This window comes from Nanorana parkeri, unplaced genomic scaffold, assembly GCF_000935625.1.
Source record: "Nanorana parkeri isolate BGI_ZX_2015 unplaced genomic scaffold, ASM93562v1 scaffold2243, whole genome shotgun sequence".
Lineage (NCBI taxonomy): Eukaryota > Metazoa > Chordata > Amphibia > Anura > Dicroglossidae > Nanorana > Nanorana parkeri.
This window is the reverse complement of record NW_017308511.1, coordinates 138,234-156,384: the sequence shown is the minus strand read 5'-3', so window position 1 is coordinate 156,384 and position 18,151 is coordinate 138,234. Positions and strand designations below refer to the sequence as shown.

Sequence of the window (18,151 nt, the reverse complement as noted above, 5' to 3'; positions counted from 1 at the left end):
GCAATTTTAAGTCTTGACATGTTTGGTATCTATTTGCCCAGCGTGACCCCAGCTTTCATATTTTACCAAAAAATTAGCCATTATATTCTGTTTCTGTGCACTAAATTCCATTTTAGTGTATTTTATCCTAAAAATACTTGATTGATAAACATTTGCGCAAATACCGTGCTACATAAAAACTTGCAACTAGTATGTTTTTATTCTACAGAGCCTCCGTTTTCAGAAAATATATAGTTTGCGGGGTCTGAAGCTTTTTTCTAGCCAAAAATTTAGATTTTATCATGTGTGTGCAAATGTAAGAAATTGCTCCGGGCAGCAAGTGGTTAATGAGTGTGTGATTTGTGTGTTTTAATGAGTGTATAAATGTTTGGCAGTGATGCTGAACATTTCAGTCAAAGTACCGCAGCGCTGAATACTGAAAAATGGCCTGGATGGGAAGGGGGTTTAATAACGCGGATGTCAACTGGTTAAACCCGAGCGACCAAGCTGCAACGCAATAACGGAAAATTCATTCATACTTACCGTAATTTTCTTTTCCTGGTTATATTCCATGGCAGCGCTGACAATTGGGTTATACTCCTTCTACCCCTAGTTGACAGGAACAAAAAGGGTTAACATGTACTACCCTCAGCCCATATAAGCCCTTCCTATTCCATAGTACTCCAGTATAAGTACCAAGCTGCCATGGAATATAACCAGGAAAAGAAAATTACGGTAAGTATGAATACATTTTCCGTTTTCCTGACCATATCCATGGCAGCGCTGACAATTGGGGACTCCCCAAGCAGAAATCAGGGTGTGAACAAAAACCATAGACACAAAACTATATGCTACAAAACATTTAATGATTGACTTGATGGCGAGAAAGTAACACACTCCTGCCAAATTGGTCATTAACCGCGGCTCTAACATCCAATCTGTAATGTTTAATAAACGTAGATTTGGAAGCCCAAGTAGTGGCCCTGCAGATCTGGTCTGAAGAAACACCTGCCGCTGCGGCCCATGAAGAGGACATAGCCCGAGTGGAGTGAGCCCTGATACCTTCTGGCGGAGACAGTCCTGCTGATCGGTAGGCGTTAACAATAGTAGACACAATCCACTTGCTCAGAGTAGCCTTGGATGCTGCCAGCCCCTTCCTTGCTCCTGCCTGAATAATAAACAATCGGTCGGATTTACGCCATTCCCTACACCGGTCCACATATACTTGGAGACATCTCACCAAGTCCAGACAGCTGTCCTTGCCCTGTGAATTGAGAGCCGGCAACACGATATCCTGATTCATGTGGAAACTGGAATGTACCTTAGGTTAAAATTTCGGAACGGTTCTCATAATCACCCTATCCTCCTGGAAGACGAGAAAAGGATGTTTACAGCTGCATGCCTGGAGCTCCAATACTCTCCTACCGGAGGCCAAGCTACCAAAGAGACCGTCTTGTAAGAGAGGAACTGAAACGAAACTTCGTCTAATGGCTCAAAGGGAGGATCTGAAAGTACACCTAACACAAGAGGAAGATCCCAGGATGGAGAGAGAGACCTCCGTGGAGGGTTAACCTTCCCCACCACCTTCAGGAACCTGGCAATATTCTGATCTTGAGACCATCTGATACCAGTGATTGCTGAAATAGCTGAGACTTGCACCTTGAGGGAGCTGGGACTAAGCCTCTTTTCCAGACCTGTTTGGAGAAAATCTAGTACTGCTTTTGGAGAAGGGAAAGAAGGGTCAATCCCGTTATCCTTCGCCCATGTAGAGAATATATTCCACAACCGATAATAAGCTGCCGAAGTGGACACCTTCCTGGACTTCAACATTGTGTCCACCACTGCTGGAGAAAACCCAGATCTCATGAGCCTTTCCCTCTCAACAGCCATGCTGTCAGTTGAAGGCTCTGTGGATTTGGGTGGTGGATCGGCCCCTGGGACAGAAGATCCACTGACACTGGGAGCCTCCATGGATCCTGGATACTCATGGACAGGAGAAGAGGGAACCATGGCCGTCTAGGCCAATATGGGATGATGGCAATGACCGTCACCTCCTCCCTCTCTATCCTCTGAAGTACTGACATGATCATGGAAAATGGGGGAAAAACATAAGCCAGAGTGCAACTCCACTGGTGTGATAGGACATCCCGACCCTCTGCTCTGCTGTCGAACCACTGTGATAGGAACCTGCTGAACTGGCGTTTCCCGTAGGAGGCCATGAGGTCCACCTGAGGTTTGCCCCAGCTCTGGATAAGCATGTTGAAGATCCGCCTCGAGAGAGACCATTCCGTAGGGTCTATGTGGTCCCTGCTGATAGTCTACTACGTGGTTCTGAATTCCTGGCAGGTACACCGCTTTTATTCCCTTCAGATGTCGCACCACCCAAGTCATCATAGGTGAGAGACTTTGCATCAAGCTCGGGCTCCTGGTGCCTCCCTGATGGTTCACATATGCCACAACCATGGCATTGTCCACCAAAACCTTGACCCATTTCAAGTGAATGTGGTTCTGAAACGCATGAAGCGCCTGAAACACTGCTTTCAGCTCCAACCGATTGGAGGGTTTGTTCCTCCATTCGCGTGGCCACAATCCCTGTGCGTATTGGCCCTCCAGATGGGCCCCCCAGCCCATCCCGCTGGCGTCTGTAGTGATGGTGACCCATGGGATCTCCCCCAACGGAAACCCCTGGAGCAAATTCCCGTCTCGGGACCACCATTCTAGGGAGCGGCTTACTTCGCGAGAAATCTTGAGGTGCTGCCCCTTGTCCTGATAGCTGTATTGGTTGAGGAAAGAGTCCTGAGTCACCCTCATATTCCATTGTGCCCATCGTGAAAGGCCGATGGACGAAGATATGGAACCTAGAAGGCTCATGAAGGATTTGGCTGTGATCTGTGTGCATGAGCAGACTGCCCTCACCTTCTGTTTGAGTCTCCGCACTCTGTCCCCTGTCTGACAGCCAGACCACTCCTTGACTCGTATTGAATTCTGCTCCCAAATAGACCGTCATTTGGGTTGGAGTCAGAACGCTCTTCTCCATATTCAATACCCATCCGTATCGTCTCAGGGTATCCATACTGAAATCTCTGCTGACGATTGCCTCCGCTTCCGAATTCGCCAAGATCAACACGTCGTCCAAATAATGGAAAATGTTGATCCCCTGCTCCCGGATTCTTGCTATGATGGTAACGAGAACTTTCGAGAAAGTCCTGGGAGCGGTGCTGAGCCCGAATGGCATTGCCCTGAACTGGAAGTGCCTGTGGTTGACATAGAACCTGAGGAACCGTTGGTGGCCTGGAGCCACGGGGATGTGAAAGTATGCGTCCTTCAGGTCTATGGACACCATCCACATATGCGGCCGGACCACCTTGATTATGGTACAAAGAGATTCCATCTTGAATTTCCTCAACTTCACAAACTGGTTGAGTTGGTGAAGGTCCAGGACCGGTCTCCACCTGCCGTTTGCCTTGGGAGTCAAACAAAGATGCGAATAAAATCCTTGGAACTGCTGATTCTCGGGAACAGGTACAATGGCCCCCTGGGTCAACAGGGATTCCACATAGTCCAACATAACCTGCTTTTTCGCCGGTACCCCTGGCAATTTGGTTTTGAGAAAGCGTCCTCTGGGGGGAAGAAAGCGGAACTCGATCCTGTAACCTTCGCTGATGATGTTCAGCACCCAGGAGTCTGTCACCGAACTTGCCCAGAGATCCGAGAATAGCAGCAGTGTTGCGCCTACCCTCAGGTCTCCGGGATTGAGACCTTCATAAGGTGGTCTCTGATTTGGTAAATCTTGTGTTCTTGCCTCTGTTACCTCTGGCAGTGCCGGATCCTCCTCTCCATACCTGTGTACCAGAGGATTCCCTCCCGGGTTTATAGGATCTGGAGTCCCGAAAAGGACCAATTACTCTGGCGAGGCCTCCGATCCCTAAAGCTCAGTTTACTCCCTCTCTCCTGCGGAAGCATGGCTTTCCGACTCTCAATAGACTTCTTGATGTAGGAATCTAATTCCAGGCCGAACAACATATCACCCTGGAACGATAGGGAGCACAAACTGCTCTTTGATGAGGAATCGGCACCCCATGATCTGAGCCAAAGTGCCCTTCTTGCTACCACTGAAGACACCATACCTCTGGCCAATGACTGGACAAGGTCATCTAAAGCTTTGGTAGAGAATTAGGCTGCCAGCTTCATGTCCTGGATCCGATCCAGAAGCCGGTGCCTACTTACTCCCCTTTTTATATCATCTTCCAGATCCTCCAACCATAATCTGGATGTATGAGATACTGACAATAAAGCCACCGCTGGATGAAGACCCATCCCCAAAGAAGTATAGGCCTTCACCAAGTTGTGCTCTATCTTACGGTCCATAGAATCTTTCAAGGATCCTGCACTATCCACTGGTAAAGCGGTGTGCTTCTCTAATCGCACTACAGCCGCATCCACCTTGGGTGCTGAATCCCAGCTGCTGGAATCAGTGCTGCTAATAGGATAGAGGCGGGAAAACCTGCCTTTAGAACCTATTCTCTTCTCTGACTTGTCCCATTCCTCTTTAATTAGTTTCTTTATCACCTTGCTGACTGGAAAGCAAGGTCTATGCCGCCTTGTACCAGTAAAGTGTCTGCTGGAGGGAGACAAGACCTCTTCCTGTTCCCGCATATCCAAAGTTTTGCGCACCAGAGCGATAAGCGCATCTATCTTCTTGGGTTCCAAATAGGGTGTGGCTGGTGAACCACCTAGGTCTGAGGCAGAGGAGTACTCCCCTTCCGATAATGACCTTTCCTGTTCGGAATCCCCTGAGGAATCCCATACGGTACTTTCCGCCCTTTGCCTTTTGCGGGAATGGCCAGCCTGGCTTACGCCTTTAGCCACTGCCTGTTGGATCAAATCCAAGATGTCAGTTGATGCTGTGGAAGCTCCCGCAGCCTCTTTAAAGCAGTCTTTGCAAAGCTTTTTCCCCGCCATGGCCTTTGCATCACAAGCCTGGCACCTGGCTGACTTTGCCGTCTTCTTTTTCCCCGAGGAAGCAGAAGCAGAATCCATATCGGCAGGGCTGAATATGAACAGACAAAAATAAATTCCCATTCAGAAAAAATGTGCACTCTTTTTTATCCTTCCTCACCTCAGCTCCACTGATCCAGCTCTGCTAGGTGAGAGATCGCATTCCCCGACATCCATCTTGATCCAGAGTAAAAAGGGGAACAACCGAAAGGTGGAGATCAGCCATATAGTGAAGGTAATTTTGAATTTCGCTCCAAAATTCCGGCCGCCCGTGACGTCACCGATCACGTCTTCGCGCATGTGCAGTAGCTCCCACTGAAGCCGCATCTGCCCGAATAGGCTGCCCTCACGCTGAGGCTGCACAACGGAACGGAGGGAGAGCCGACAACCACCGCAGGTATCTGCCCCATGAATGGGTCTCAGGGGGGGGATACACACAACTTGCTGCCCCCAGAAAGCCTGCTATACACAGGTCCCGGTGCCCATACGTACCGCACACCACCACAGGCGGACACCCTTGCTCGGGGCTGGATCATGAGGGCTTCCCAGGGGAGAGAGGCTGAACTCCCCTGGGGCCAAAGCACCATAATATTTCCTAAACAAATAAGAACCTCCTGCCCTAGGGGGACAGGAACAAAAAAGACTGGAGTACTATGGAATAGGAGGGGCTTATATGGGCTGAGGGTAGTACATGGTAACTCTTTTTGTTCCTGTCAACTAGGGGTAGAAGGAGTATAACCCAATTTTCAGCGCTGCCATGGATATGGCCAGGAAACTAAAGTTATTTTCAGTGTCGGCACTTTGAGATAAATTGATTTTGCGTCGCAGTTTGGCTACTCGGGTTCAAAAACATTCGCAATCACAATCCTAGTCTGACTGCGGCGCAGACGAGTGCCCAGAGGTAGCGGGGGAAGGGCTGTATATACAGGGAGGGCAGACCTACTGCCCCTGTTGCTGCACGAGGGCTCGAGGCTGGGGGACCCACTGAGATCTGGTCCCGGGCCCCCCATTAAAAAAAATGATGCCCGAATCTGCTCCTGGTGATAACTTTTTGGTTTTTAAAGTTTATTGGCACTGGTAAGGAAATGTATCATGTGGCAGATTGGGTTCATGCAAAAATCTGGTTGTTGGGGCGACTGTTGACTTTTCTTATTTTTTAGATTTTACAGCCTGTGTATTTTGATGTTGTGTTATGTTTTATGCGTATCTGCTGTATACTAGTCAGATGATATGGTGTGCTGTGGTTTGTAATAGACGTGCAGGGCAAACAAATTTGGTTCAGACGAAACAAATGAAAATGGAAAAACATTTTTATTTATTTCGTCAAAGGAAACATTTTAATGCTGTTTTGGATTCAGAGGCAATGAGCCTCCAAATCCGAAACCGCACAAAGAAATTGAAGATCTATCGGCCGCTAGCGTGTTCTGCACATCCCACCATTTTGGAGTATATCTTGGTATACACCAAGATGGCGGAACCTAAACATGTGGGCGCTGCCATCTTGGTGTATACCGGAGTCCAGCGCGTCACTAAGCCCAGAGTCCAATTCATATACTGTTCTGCATTGCTGTATAAATGTATTGCTGGGATTTGTGGTCCCCCTACAAGCGGTGCCATTCTGCTTTAGAGTTTAAGCTCCTCTGTACAGAGACTGATGTGACTGTGGGGGGACATTAGAGTGTAAGCTCCTCTGTACAGAGACTGTGATGTGACTGGCTCAGTGTTCTCTGTACAGCACTGCAGTATATGTCAGAGCTATATACATGTATAATAATAGTGTGTGACTGTGGGAGGACCATTAGAGTGTCAGCTCCTCTGTACAGAGACTGATGTGACTGGCTCAGTGCGGTGGGGTGTGGTGGTGCGGAGGGGGGGCCCAGACCAAAAGCTGTATAAGGGGCCCCAAAATTTCTGATGGCTGCCCTGAACACAGAGAACGTATTGGTTTACTGTACTGTATGATATAGTGTATGAGTGGAGGGTTTCAGGTTCATAGTTTAGCGCCCTATATTTGTGGTGTTTTGGATATCTTCAAAATTTTTATACAACAGCTGGTAGTAGTTTATGCATTTTAGGGTAAGTGCAGAAATCTGGCATAGTATTTGACCCTTCTCCAGCGCCGCCGATAGGGGATACAGCTTGCCCTTCTGTACCAGGTTCAGGCCCCATCGGGTCAGCAGGGGGACCAGGGCTCAGCTTGGAAACAGGCAGCAGAGCTGCCGCCTACAGTTGCTAACACTGTTCTGGAGCCAGCTGCATGCTCCAATCTCTGTCCCCTCCGATCCCCACTGCTCTACCCTGCCTATATCAGCAGGGATTGGAAGGGAGACAGCTCTCCGCAGCCGCTGCACAGCAGGGAGGACCTGCTGTCAAGGTGCCCATACACTGCACGATTATCGTACGATAATCGTATGCGATCGGTTTTTCGTACGATAATCGAGCAGTGTGAACGGAGACGTGCGACCGTTTCTACTGTACGGTCGCACGTCTTCTGTCGAACCAGCATGTTCGAAAACCAGCCGGGAATCGTACGATTCTCGGCTGGTTAGAACGGTGCTCGGAAGACAAATGCCGAACGGGCTGGTGTGCGCACACTGCCCGTTCAGCATTGCGGTCATCGGGGGGCGGGCTTGCGATGATCGAGAGTGCGATCTGCCTGTCCAAGATAGGCAGATCGTACGGTTTTTTAATCCCTGTACAACCATCGCAAGACTATGGTCTTGCGATGGTTGTAGAGTGTATGGCCACCTTCAGGAGGCAGAGCAGGGCCATGAGCTCGTGACAGGCAGGAGGGGACATGGCAGCCAGGATTTAGAGCAGATGATCAGTCAATACGTGAAATATTTACCTATCCTTCCCTGTACAGAACAAACACTGAATGATCAGTACTCATTGCTCTGTGTTTGTAAATAACTGAGGACATGGTGATTACTATGCCCCCAGTTATGAAGGAACAGGAAGTGCTCTAATCATCACTTACTATGTGCTCAGTTTATGAATGAACAGGCGCACTCAAGTAGAGGCTTCCTGTCCATTCATAACTGGGGAGAGACTATGCCTCCTCAGTTTGTGAATGAACAGGAAGCCTCTGTACTGAGTGCTTCCTGTTCATTCAGTGCTGGGGCTGCACAAAAGGTGATTGAGGACTGTGTCCACAATCTCCTTTTCAAAATGGAAATAACGGGTCTGTTTACATCCCTAAATGTTTCCCAAAAGGCAGCCGTAATAGAAGTTAAAACAAATTACACCCGAACACAAAATACATGTGCAACTGTGTTCACCATATTGCGGCATACATTATGCACATGCACTGCATAGTTAGAATACATGGGTATGCTTGATTTTTTTACTTAAAAATTTCAACTGCGTGGCAGCACATTCCAACATCTCAAATAGCACACAAATGCCACTGCAGATCAGGTGTTATCACAACACAGAATTTTAACACAAGTTGCTTTTTTTTTTACAGTTCTGCATTCCATTTTTTTTACCATTTTGCAAAAAGGCAATTTACAAATAGTTAACTCATTACAGTTTTATCTTTTAGATTTAGTAGGAATCTTGTAAACTATGGGGATTTGTGTGCTAATGATTAGTGTATTTTGATAAACATTTAAGCAACTATAGTGGGACTTAGGAGCCCCAATTCTACTGAACCTGGGCCTTCAGAACATGTATGGTTTGGGGATTTTACAAACTATAAGCAGCAGTTGAAAAATAAAAAGTGAAAATATGCAAAATTGCTCATATATTTGTGTACACTCTGTATTAAATCTCAGTATAAATACCTTAAGGGATTGCGTGATCGCAAAGCTCCAGCAAGTGTCTCCTTCTGCGCCCCTGGTGGGCATTAATTCTTTCTAGCGCACCACTGCTTGGTGGAGCTTTGCGATCACATGACCTTGCAAGAAAACAAAAAAAACAAACCCACAATCGGTATGTACATTGCGATTCAGTACAGTGTGGCAAATATAAGAGCAGTGGGGAGGATGCATATAAAAATGGGTTATTGCATAGTCTTGCCTTCTATTGAGATGTATTGGAGTCACCACCTGACATCCAAGCACATGTCTGCATTGACATTAGGGTCTGTTCACACTATGGCGTTGTGGTAAAACACATTACATGCATTGGTGCGATGTCATGCCATTCATTCTGAATGGCACCCCAATGCACTTTTGAGATCGATATGTGCTGCTATGCCAAAGAATGGTGCATTTTTTGTAGCAAACCACAATGCATGGCGTCTCAAGCTGCCAGTCAGAATTAATGGCACCACATTACACCAATTAATGTATTGTTGTGGGCTCTATGCGGTCTCATGATTACCAACAGCGTCCTTGCCCTTCTCAAATGACTACTAAAGTAAAAGGGGGATCTTCTCCACCTCCAAATCCAAGGAAGATCTCCAATGAGCACAAATATAATCAGGCTTTTTCCGACAAAGCATCAATGTAAGAGGGCCTTATTCCAGTGACCAGTAATGCAAGAGGGACATTTTTTTTTTTTTTACTAAGCATCAGCGGGTCTTACGGTCTAGATGGATGAGCTCACGAAAGACTTCACTTTTAAAAGTGAAACTGCTCAGTTGCCATTGGTGCCAGTGTAATAAGCAGTAAATAAGTATTTGCTGCCCATTACTCTGGCACCACGGGTAACTGAGACAGCAATTATATACATGTACAGAATATAGAAAAGCCTTTCTTGGGTTTAAAGTGATTTGGCCTCTCCGCCCGCCGTCCCCCCACCCAATTTGGTTTGTCTCTCCTTCTGTGGCCGGCCTATCCTGTTACCTGTCCATTTTAGGACTGAATTACTAGAAACCAGAGACCCTGTAACACAAAATAGCTTCACTGACCACCAATGTAAAAAGGTGGTTCTGCCACTGAATTCCAAGGTAAGGGGCCTTCTTCACCAAGCACCAATTTACAGGGCTCACTTTCCCACTAAGCAATAACTCAAAAGCGGCTTTTTTCCCTGCTTCAGTGACCACCACCGTCGAGTACCAATGATCAGCAATGTAAGGGGTACTTCCACTGATTTCCAATATAAGGGGGCCATTCTTCACTGGCCAAGATGTTCAGAGGCTTTTCCTCAAGTACCAAGCAAAGGGGTTCTATATATTAAAAAAAAAAAACAAAAAAAAAAAAACAAAAAAAAAAAAACACAACCTAGTAATGACAAACTGCTTTAAATGCTAAAAGACTTTATTGGAAACTTGCTGACAAGCATAGCAACAGCTGCATAATAGGATCACAGAAGGTATAAGGGCCTCAGGGAAAAGCCCCTTGGCTTACATGATGTAATATTTCCACACCGATAAAGGGGAATGTAGATGCAGAATAGAGTTGGTATCCTCATGGGTGGGACACAGATTAGCTGCTCTCTTCCAAGCTATGCTTGTCAAACAGGTACTCGCCCATGCCGTTCTGGGGCACCCCAAGGCGCTTCAGATTGGTGATATAATCTCCAAGACGCTTAATAGACTTCACTTGTTCCTCCAGATATTCAGATTCCAAGAAGTCACACAGCTAGAAGACAAAACAGTGCTGATTAAATGTCTGTTAAGTCCTAGGTTTCACTAATTCAGGCACGCAGACTTGAAGGAAACCAAGGTTGAACACATACATAGAATAGATGAAATTATAACAAGGAAAAAAAAAAAAAAAAAAAAAAAAAAAAAAAAAAAAAAAAAAAAAAAAAAAAAAAAAAAAAAGGAGCTGAAGTACAAGAAGAAAGAACTTTACATTGATTACATCAAATAACAGCATTAAAAAAAAAACAACAACTTTCCAACTCATGTATTGTATACACACACACTAATAAATCTATATTGCCCATCCCAACCAATCAAAACCTAGCTATTATTTTTCTAACAAATATTACAGATAAATTATCTCACTGGTTTACTATGGGCAGGTTTACTATGGGCAGGTTTACTATGGGCAGGTTTACTATGGGCAGGTTTACTATGGGCAGGTTTACTATGGGCAGGTTTACTATGGGCAATCTATTAACTGCTACTGTGGTCATTAAACACAGGCTGAACATCTTTGTCAGTTGTACTGAATGTACCAGGAAGTCTTCAGAGCAGGTAAACATGATCTGCCAACCTAGCACAATGGAGACAGCCATTGACACAATGGAGACAGCCATTGACACTGACCGAGTCAGTGTCTTGTGCCAGCATGATGTGACTAATTTTAATAGAGCTGTATTTCATCAAAATGAAAATCAGGAACAATTAGTCAAGCACCCTTTAAATGCCAACGATACAAGTGTGCAGAGCCAAAGGCATTGGCTCAGTTCACTTTTAATGTTTTGGGGCTGCCTATTGTCATCTTTTGATTCTCCTGCATCCAATGCAGTGTGAAGACATCTTAATGGGAAAATATAGCATGTTTGGCAGGAATGGTCAGTAACATAGCATGGTCTAATCATTCAAGATTTAGTCAGTTGAACAGATAATTACATGAGGGTCAACTTTGTCAGTGGCCAGCTTGTGCAGGTCCAGAAGAGCATGGTTCACAGTCTTCTCCAGCTGCAAAGCAGCCTGCATGGCATCCAGGGTGTTACCCCACTCATCACGCTCTGGTTTCTGAGGGGAAAAAACAAATACAAATATAGGCATAAGTAGTAATGTCACGAGTATAAAAATACAAGTTTGCATGAATTGCTGACATGACAATATACAGAAACAGTATAAAAAAAAGGATCTTGTTCATTAAAAAGCAGTCTGAGCTCCAGTCAAGCGACTGCTAATAGGTTGAAAGCAAACCAAAGTGAGAGGTACCAAGAAAATTGATCTGCGTGAGACGTGTCATAAGGACATAAAGGAACAAGCATCAGGATTTACATGGCTGTGTCATCTTTAGGACAGCATCATAACCCTGGTGGACCAGGTATCCAATGTTATCAGTAGTATCAGATACTGTTCAGTAAGCTTAGCTTTTGATGAGGACCTTTTTTTTTTAAACTAACATTTTAAACTAACGTTAGCATGGAGACTTTTATTGCAGAAGATACTCTGGGCACACCTGGGCGTTTTTCAGCGTTGAAAAACGCTCAAAACAGTGAAATCTCATACTTTCCTATGGGGATGGTTCCCACCTGGGCGTATTTCAGCCCGTGGTAACACGCTGAAAAAAATCCCTACGCCCAAACAAGTACAGGAGCTGCTTTGGGGCGTTTTTCCACGCGTATCCATTGGTATTGCAGAGTGTGGCTACAAAGCGGTAAACCCGAGCCACACTCGGAATACAGCGTAGGACTTACCTTGTCCGCGATCCCCGCTGTGTCCTCCGGCCTGCTGCCGACTCCCGGGTTTCGCCCCTTGCGAGCAGTCGCGTCGCGGGGGGGGGGAACCGGCGGGAAGTTTGAAAGTTAAAAAAAAAAAAAAAAAAAAAACCCCGAAAAGATAGAAAATAAAAGAAAAAAAAATTCATACCGCCAGGAGGTATAAAAACGAGCATCGAACGCACATTCACTGAACAGAAAAACGAGCAGAAAAACGCGCCCATGGTACGCCCAGGTGTCAACCCGGCCTTAAGCTACAGACTGTTCTTACCTTGATGTCCTGCAGGAAAATGCGACCCCCACGTTTGTTCTGATATTTCATGAATTTCTCAGCATGCTCCCTCTCCTCATGACTCTGCTCCTTGAAAAACTCATAAACATGGTGCAGGGCAACATCATCGCGGTCAAAAAAGAAAGCCTGGAAAAGAGAGGTGGATGTTGGTGTAAAAAAAAAAAAAATGAAGTCAAAGCTGATTGATTAGGTTTTCATAAATCTGTAAAGCAGAGTCCATACTTCAAGTGCTTGTTTATAATGAAATGCTTCCAGTGGAGTGCATGCAAAACATAGGGCAGCACAGTGGTTAACATGTCTGCCTTGCAGCACTGGGGTCCCAGGTTACAATCCCCAGCCAGGTCACCATCTGCAAGGTGTTTGAGTTTCCTCCCACACTCCAAAGACATGGTGGTAGGTTAATTGGCTCCTGTATGTATGCAGGACAGATAGGGACCTTAGATTGTAAGCTCCTTGAGGGCAGGGACTGATGTGAATGTGCAGTATGTAAAGCGCCGTGTAAAATGGTCTGTGCTATACAAATACATTTCCTGAAGACTGTGCAGGGATAATTCCATTCCGAGGACACACAATTTCCATCCCAAAGTCCTGGGATGGAAAAGGTGAATACATTTTTGCACACATTATATAGGCACGATATACCCCTACCACGCCCCGGTAACATGGGCCATTAAGTTCTGATGTTTTATTCCACCACTACCTTCATAATTTGATCTGGTAAATACAATAACTTAGAAGTGAGATGGAAAGTTTATTAATATTGTGATGGTTAAAATCACCTTTATTTATACAGCCGACCAAAACTTGGAGAAAGGAGGGACCTTCATTGCTGAAGTGTATGTTAAGGTGCTTGAGTTTAAAAGCAGTGTAGAAATGAATGTGTTTGTGCCAATGCTGTGAAACTCCAGTCAGAACACCCTGCACCATCATACATGACGACACTTATGAAACAGATGCATGAAAACTACAAGAAAATTGCACCAAAGCAGCCAGAGGCCATTTTTGATTGCCTCAGTGCTTGATGAAAGAACACCCACTTGGTTGCTCTGGGAAAATGCATTTTCCTTCATTTACGCTGATGCATTGTGATTTTCATGGGTTTAGATTTTATCTCTATACTGAAAAGGAAGACTTGTATGTCTGCCTCACCACAGTTTAGGATTCATTATTGGTAGAAGGAACCAACTTGTCATGTGGAGTGCAGTAAAGGGAAACCCAGACATCCTTATTCCTTGTCATTTGCCCTGAATAAAGCAGTTTGTAGAATATATGTGCTCAGTTTTTTTTCCCCAGAACATGAATACATTTAACAAATACACACAGCAACACAGTATAAGAGTTCTGGTGATTTAAAGAGCCTACTAATCGTGAAGCAGTAAAGTGCTGTCTAGGACTGTTGGGGTTGTTTTTAGTGCCGTACTTACTGTACAATGGCAAAATAAGAGTAGATTAATATTTGTATCAAGACACTGTACACTTAGTGTCTCACCACCATTTTTGGACTACAATAATATTTAAGGACCACTTACATGTAGTTTATTTAAAAACTCCTAAAATGCATTAAGGGTCAGGGCAAATGCTACACAAAAACTACTTCCTTGATACAAAACATCCTTGCTCTACCTGTGTTTTGCTTGCCCACCTTAAATAGTGGGTAAAGAACTTAATCAGGACATGTTATAAAAATAGAACTTTTAGGTGTATTCAGTCTCTAATATAGTGGGGTTCTAGTGCTGTTTCTATGCCTATTAGAGAGCTTTTTATAATCTTGGAGAGGTATTGAAAGCAAGGGGAAAAAAAATATTTACACAATAGTGTGAAAAATCTCTAGATTTCAGTATTAAAGTTGAACTCTGATAAACAAATATTGTCTACATACAAGGGGTATGCATAATCTTACTTGATTTTTGATGTGCTTTATAGATCTGCACAGTAATACAGTGTGCAATATGGCCCTTTGTGCAGGATCGTCTCTGGTACAGACAAGTCACTGCTGCTCCCTCTGCTTTTACAGGGTGATTGGTCTTCTATCCCTCCCTTTCTGGAGTTGGTTTTCTGCAGGCAGCCTATACTGGGAGAACCTGTCTGGCCACACCCAAAGCTCAGTTCACTGCACAGGCTTTATGCAGCACAGGGGTAATATTGTAACTTTTACAGGAGTAATAACAGTTGCAGAAGCATTTAGTGCATACAAAGTGAGTTTGTAGTCTGTTTCTATTGAGGAATATGTTTAAATGGAATAATTTGCCCAGAGTTAAATAGAAAATACAACTTAAGGTTTATATGAAAGGAATATACAAAAGAACAAGTTGTCATCACAGTACTCACCATAGAGCTGTAGGTGTAGGAGGCGTACAGCTCCAAGTTCACCATACGGTTGATGGCAGCCTCACAATCACTGTGGAAGTTCTGGCGCACCTGGGACTCCATTTCAGCGTTTCAGTTGTTTTGGGTGGCGCAAAGAAGTCACAGAAAGTCAGCAATAAGTAGAAGATGTTTAGAAAAGGAGCAAAAGACTCAGAAGAGGGTTCCGTTCAAGCACTGTTGAAGCAAGAACTCTGCTCAGAGTCAGGAGTAGAACTAAACACAACACACCGGAGCTCTGTATTTATGCAGCCAGCCCGGGAGTGTGGGGCTGAACGCCCTCCCTTCACTTACATCATCTACCAGCAGCCAATCAGATTAAGCAGGATGCAGTAGTACAAGGGTGAGCATTTTTGGCCAGGAGAGGAGATTGAAAACAAACCACATTGCACAACATTAACATTTCATGCTACCATTAGCAGGTTTTTTTTTTTATTTGCAGAGGGTTATTGCATAATTGAACAGCATACATAACAAGAAGTGATTGTTCGGATAATATAAACTGTTGTAAAGGTTAATATAATAATAACAACAACAATAATAATATTAGTAGTAGTAATAATAATATTATAGTATGCAATACCATTAGCTAACAGGATTTATACAGGAGCGCGATGTTTCTTCTTCAAGTACACGTTTCAGTTGTATATTGTGTGCTGCAGTAAGGAAAACATGGGTCACATCCCTTATACAGGTTGAATTAGTTAGTAGGTGTTTGGGACAGATTACTAGTCACACATGAATCTATTACTGTAAGTGATTGCTGCAGAGATCGGTGATTGTTGGCGAGTTTAATGTAAGTTGATCTAAATACAGGAGTGAGTGACAACAGTGGGAGCTTTATCAATCCATTCTGTTTAGCTAGCACCAAGAATACTGTGTCGGAACAATTACCTGGTTTTAGAAGCACTGACAGTGTGCGGCAGTGTGATTCTGTGAGTATTTTAGATCGCCGGGCCTGTGAGCAAGGTCACTTTACAAAGTTCTAACAGTTGCAACCCGCAGATGCAGCAGTGCCGTCCGTCCGTTTTTCTCTACTACGGGCGGACGGCAAGAGGTTAAAGCTGTTACGATTTTGCTGACTTTTCGTGCTCCTATGCCAGTCCTTACTTATACAGTAACATGATCAGGAGCACAGCCATAGACAACTCATTCTGATACTGAGTCGCAAGTTCAGAAACGCCGTTGCTGAGGAGGAGCCCCAGGCGCGGGAGGGCAAAATTTTCAAACCTAAGGGCGAAATCTTTGACTCTTTGTGGAGTGAAAGGAATTGGGTGTCAGTTACTTTAGAATGTTGAAAGCGTTTATTGAAGCACAATAACTCAAAGAAATGAGGTCAGGGCACAAGATACCAAAACATAGGCAAAAATGACTTCATGCTTCTCTTCTAGCAACAGTCAGAACAGGCTATAGACCTTAAAAATGGAAAGTTCACCTTTAAAAAAAAATAAATGTACACTTCTTCATAAAAGAAAAAAATGTGCATTCATTAATTTTTTTTGCATAGAAGCTAGTAAAGCATTACAACCAGGTTTAGTAGATCGTGGGTGCAATGCTCTGGCTCCTGCAGACAGTTCCTCCTGTCCTTGCCCGTACCGAGGTATGGACATGCAGTAATATGGATGGGAGACAGAGTTGATGGACTACAAGTGCGGTGAGGTCACTGCACTTGTATTCCATTGAAACTACAAGCCCTTGTGCCGCGATGGCAGACAGGACTTGTAGTTCCTCCTTCCTGTGGATGGATGGCATGGCTGTGTGGGCAGAACCACGCACAGCCGTGCAATTTATAAAAAAGCAGCCTATGGGGAGAAGAACCCTGCAATTCAGGTAAGTTGGGGGGCATATTATTAGAACTTGGCAGCCAGATACAGGCTATCCACGCTTAATAGGCAGAGCGGTTTGGCACTGCCTGCATTTTGGCCACTAAACTAGTTACCACATATTGGTGGCTGCCTGCTGACCATACTATTGCTTCTGTTTTGTTAGAGGCAGCTGCAGGGGCGTAACTAGAAATCACCGGGCCCCATAGCAAAATTTTGAATGGGGCCCTGTGATTTCTAGTTACACCCCTTGAAGAACCCACATAGCTCACCTGAGGGTGACCCTGCAGAGCCCTCACTGCTGACTCTCATTGACTCAGCAGCGGCTATGGAGAAGAACGCAGCGCTGCACAAATCATGGTGATCTGAACAGCGGTGCGGTCGAACCCATAGCGACCCAGGCGGCCCGCACGGCATCAGGGGGTGTCCTGGCCGGGCCCCCCTGTGCCGGGCCCCATAGCGGCCGCCTGGGTCGCTATGGCTATTGTTACGCCACTGGGCAGCTGTCCTTGAGTCCCTGGAAGCACTTCAGCTTAGCACCCCATATTCCCGAACTAAATCCCTGCCTGGGCATAGCCCCATTAGATGGCTAGCCGATTGGGAGGGTACTCGATGCTGATGCGGTAGTACCCCCCATTCATGTGTGCCTTGACAGGTACATGCGTGCACCATTGGCCCGCCCTAGCCGCACACGTCACACGCCGGCATTGTGCGGTGTGATGGTGTGCAGCAGGGATTTAGTTCGGAGAGAGTGGGTTCATGCCGGGGGGTGTTCCGTATGGTGGGGTGGTGTGCTTACCTCAGTCCAGTCCCTGGCCACAATGGTATGTGTACAGCTTAGTAAGATACAATATATTCATATATGTATTAAGTGGCTTTTTCCTTGTTTTTCTAATCTGCCCGATATTTATTGATAGCACTAACAATTGATTTAAATAAGTGGAATAGTTTTCGTCTGCAAAGGCTGGGAGTTGCACCTTGCATTGACAAAAGAGATATGGATACATGTATGTCAATCAATTTATAAGTATCAATAGGGCAGTTGTTTAGATACAATATAAGAGCACTTATCTAATGTGATTATATGGATCACAATAACTTTATATTTCTGTTAGGTATATACTGAGGCTCACTCAAGTCCCCTTTATTTCAGCCACTTATGTGTGTCCTATCCCTCTCTCTGCTCCCTGGAGGTGCGAAGATGTATCTCCCATTGCATCTTTTTTCTTTTGTTTACATAACTATTAGGGGTGTGGTGCTCATAATTCTTTGGTGGTTCAACTTTTTGTATCCTTTTCCTACTCTTTGTCACTGCTACTCATTACAGATTTAAATGAGATCCTAATAGGTTGGACTTGATGGACTAATGTCTTTATTCAACCTCAAATACTATGTAACT

At 45.0% G+C, this 18,151-nt stretch overlaps 1 protein-coding gene across 1 annotated transcript; it reads right to left on the bottom strand.

The window, feature by feature from the left end:
• Positions 1 to 10,166: 10,166 nt before the first annotated feature.
• On the bottom strand, positions 10,167 to 15,012 carry LOC108801192 (ferritin, middle subunit-like). The gene is made up of 4 exons (XM_018573123.1): positions 14,894 to 15,012; positions 12,545 to 12,691; positions 11,450 to 11,575; positions 10,167 to 10,508 (listed from the first exon to the last, which is right to left on the bottom strand). Exons 1-4 carry the CDS (start codon positions 14,993 to 14,995, stop codon positions 10,353 to 10,355), a joined length of 531 nt encoding a protein of 176 aa, XP_018428625.1. The 5' UTR covers positions 14,996 to 15,012; the 3' UTR covers positions 10,167 to 10,352.
• Positions 15,013 to 18,151: the final 3,139 nt, after the last annotated feature.